The 3,344-nt window shown below is 51.7% G+C and overlaps 1 protein-coding gene across 6 annotated transcripts in view; it reads left to right on the top strand.

Annotated features, from left to right (window-relative positions):
- ACTR3B (ARP3 actin-related protein 3 homolog B (yeast)) overlaps positions 1-3,344 on the top strand; it is a 78,919-nt gene that overhangs the window by 55,945 nt on the left and 19,630 nt on the right. For 4 of the 6 annotated variants that reach the window (XM_010857214.1, XM_010857217.1, XM_010857220.1 and 1 more), the window contains 3 exons: positions 923-1,048; positions 2,318-2,401; positions 3,056-3,342. In XM_010857214.1, the coding sequence (XP_010855516.1) occupies positions 923-1,048; positions 2,318-2,401; positions 3,056-3,151 (306 nt within the window). In that variant the 3' untranslated portion in view covers positions 3,152-3,342. Of the gene's footprint in view, positions 1-922; positions 1,049-2,317; positions 2,402-3,055; positions 3,343-3,344 lie in introns of those variants that run through there. The other 2 variants (XM_010857215.1, XM_010857216.1) reach the window with 2 other exon arrangements.

The raw sequence follows: 3,344 nt of genomic DNA, 5'->3' as shown, positions 1-3,344 counted from the left end.
TATGTATACTTACAGGTGATACACAGTGTCGTACAGCAGCAACCAACACAACATTGCAAAGCAATTATCTTCCAATTAAAAAAAAAAAAAAAGATGAGGCTCAGAAGACCCTTGTTTTACTCTATTAAGGTTGCTGTCTGACCCGTCCTAGACTTGGTCCTGGTGTTCTCAGCTCCTAGCCGTGTTGAGGGGGGGCACCTGGCAGGGGCAGCAGGCAATGCTGGGTGCAGCGTTGGTGGGTGGCCCCCTGACTCTTGGCGGGAACCAAGCCCCCTCCTGTTGCTTCTGAGTGATTTTGCCACAGATGACAGGGTGCGGCAGTGATTATCGGTGACATTGATGTTGGGGCAGGATGTTGTTAGAAAGATGCAGATTTGTGATTTGTCAAGAGAAGACGGAGGCCTGTGTGGGGAGGGGTGTGGTAGAAGTTGCCCCCTTGAGAAGTAGAACGGGCAGCATGATTTTACTTGGTTATGGTGGAGGAAAAGCACCAAGAGACAATTTGTGACGCAGGAGAAAAGCTCAGTTTGTACTTTAAAAAAATATATTTATGCATTTATTTGGCTGCGTTGGGTCTTAGTTGCAACACGTGGGGTCTTCGTTGCAAGCCCGTGGGATCTTTGGTCCTGGCCCACCGACTCACTAGTTGCGGCACGGACTTAGTTGCCCCAAGGCACGAGGGCTCTTCCTTCCCCCACCAGGGATTGAACCAGTGTCCCTTGCATTGCAAGGTGGATTCTTAACCACTGGACCACCAGGGAAGCCCCGATTTATACTTCTTCCTTGATAGCACTGACGTTGTCTCAGTGATTAGCTTCTCATAAAGCTTGAAGTGTATTACTCAGATGACTGAAGGGTGAGTGGGGAATGTGTTGTGGGCAGGTGATTTCACGCGAGGAAACCTCTGTTTTGTGTCTTTTAGAATGTCGTTCTTTCGGGAGGCTCGACAATGTTCAGGGATTTCGGACGTCGTCTGCAGAGAGACTTAAAGAGGGTGGTGGACGCCAGGCTGAAGCTCAGCGAGGAGCTCAGCGGTGGCAGGATAAAGGTGAGGCCTCTGGGCAGCCAGGCGGGGCTGGACGCTGCGCTGGTCTGGGCCATGAGGGGTAAACACGAGTTGGAGCCACTTTCTTAGCCACACTGTGAAGTCACAGTCAGAGGTCTGTTGCCCGGACTCCCTCCAGCTGTGCAGTCAGGACAGGTGCGGACCTCCCAATGCACCAACGCAACTCTTCCCCAGCACCCCCCCTCCTCCCCCCGCCCTCTACGCCTGCCAGCAGTTTCTTCCCTCTTGTCAGAGATCAGGCATGTCCTGTGATGACCAGTACCCCAAGGAAGTGGATCACTTTTCAGTGAGGAACTCTAATGTCCTTTGGAACGTTCTGATTAAGCTCTCATCACTGGAATGAGCATGGCACTCCACTGTGTTCCTCAAGATCATAACCCTTAACCAGCTGGTGGATTTACAGTGTTGGGTTTGGTGTGGGGCCCATGGGAGCAAACCCGCGTGTCCTCACCTCCTGGGATCACCCCAAGGTGGTATCATTTCTTGGAGTATTTTTGGGACACCTAAGTGTTACTGCCCCACGGTTTCCCTGATAGCTCAGTTGGTAAAGAGTCCACCTGCAATGCAGAGACCCTGGTTTCATTCCTGGGTTGGGAAGATCCCCTGGAGAAGGGAAAGGCTATCCACTCCAGTGTTCTGGCCTAGAGAATTCCTACAGAATTCTATAGTTCATGGGGTCGCAAAGAGTCGGACATGACTAAGTGACTTTGGGCTTCTCATGTAGCTCAGTTGGTAAAGAATCTGTGTGCAATGTTGGAGACCTGGTTCAATCCCTGGGTTGGGAAGATGTCCTGGAGAAGGAAATGGCAACCCACTCCAGTATTCTTGCCTGGGGAATCCCATGGACAGAGGAGCTTGGCGGGCAACAGTCCATGGGGTTGTAAGAGTCGGACACCATTTAGCCCTATCTTTCTTAAGTGTTTCTTAGAATTATCTCTAGATGTGAAAACATCTAATTTGCTTAGTTCAAAAAAATAAGCTGGGTTAGTTGCATGGAGTGTTTATTTCTTAAAAATGCCTTTAAATTGAGGTAACCTGCCCTTGTGTTGTATACTTTGTTCTCTGCACCACCTGGGCTGGAATTGGGGCTGGGGCCGTGGACTTGGCAGTGGGAGGGCTGAGCACCTTCCTTTCAGGGTGGAGGTGTTGAGCCTGAAGGTGGGGCCAGCGGGGTGGGAGGAGGGTCCCAGGTGGGAAGGCGTCAGGGTGCCCTGTGCACAGGACAGTCAGCTCACACCACTTCCCTTGCAGCCCAAGCCCGTGGAGGTCCAGGTGATAACGCACCACATGCAGCGCTACGCCGTGTGGTTCGGAGGCTCCATGCTGGCCTCAACTGTGAGTCCTTTCCTGGATTGTGCTCTTTTCATCTCTGTTCTCTGTTGAGTTTGAATTAATTCTCTCTTACCGGAGATGAAATGGTGTGTGCTCTAATTGTGTGTGGCTCTAAACAGCCCCACATTTAATTGAGATAGAAAAAAGACTTTAATGACCATTAGTGGTGCAAATTAGTACCACTAATTCATAAATACCCTTGCAAATTAGGGGTTACAGATATTGTAGATAAGTGAATCTGAAAATAACCTACAATGTCGCATTAATCATTAATTCTAGAAATTTTCTGAGTAATTACTGCTTTTTCTCCTCAAATTTGTGACTAGCTAACGAATTGCTAACTTAGGGCGAGCAAGCACATAGTTGCTCCTAAATAGAAGCTAAATAAGTTTTCTTGCCTGAAAAATCCCATGGACAAAGGAGCCTGGCGGACGACAGTCCATGGGGTTGCCAAGAGGCAGATGCGATTGAGCGCCTGAGCACGCGGGCAACTTTTTTAAAAAACGAAATAAAACTCCCGTTTGGCAGTTCAGGCTCACACAGTCCGCGGCCGAGGTGGGGGCGAGGGTGGCGGTTCGGATGGGGGATTGTCTGCTCTGCTTGGTCGTCTGTCTGATGCTGTTCCCTTGCCGGCGCGTGTGCGTGCTCCTCTCGCAGCCGGAGTTCTTGCAGGTCTGTCACACCAAGAAGGACTACGAGGAGTGCGGCCCGAGCATCTGCCGTCACAACCCTGTCTTCGGGGTCATGTCTTAGTGGCGGCTTGGGCACCGCCCCCGCAGTGGTGTCGGAGCGCAAGTGTCCTTCAGACCCGGAGATGACGGGCCCTGTACATAGAGCGCGAGCGTGGTGTCCCATTGCATGCGGCGCCGCCCGCCGGACAGCTCGCAAAGCCATCTGCGCGCCCGTCCCGCCCCTCGCCCTTGCCCTCGCCCTTGCCCTCGGCCCG

The sequence above is a fragment of the Bison bison genome, unplaced genomic scaffold (genome assembly GCF_000754665.1).
Source record: "Bison bison bison isolate TAMUID 2011002044 unplaced genomic scaffold, Bison_UMD1.0 scf7180017864379, whole genome shotgun sequence".
Taxonomy (NCBI): Eukaryota; Metazoa; Chordata; class Mammalia; order Artiodactyla; family Bovidae; genus Bison; species Bison bison.
Note: the sequence above shows the minus strand (reverse complement) of the source record. Positions and strands in the feature narration are given on the sequence as shown.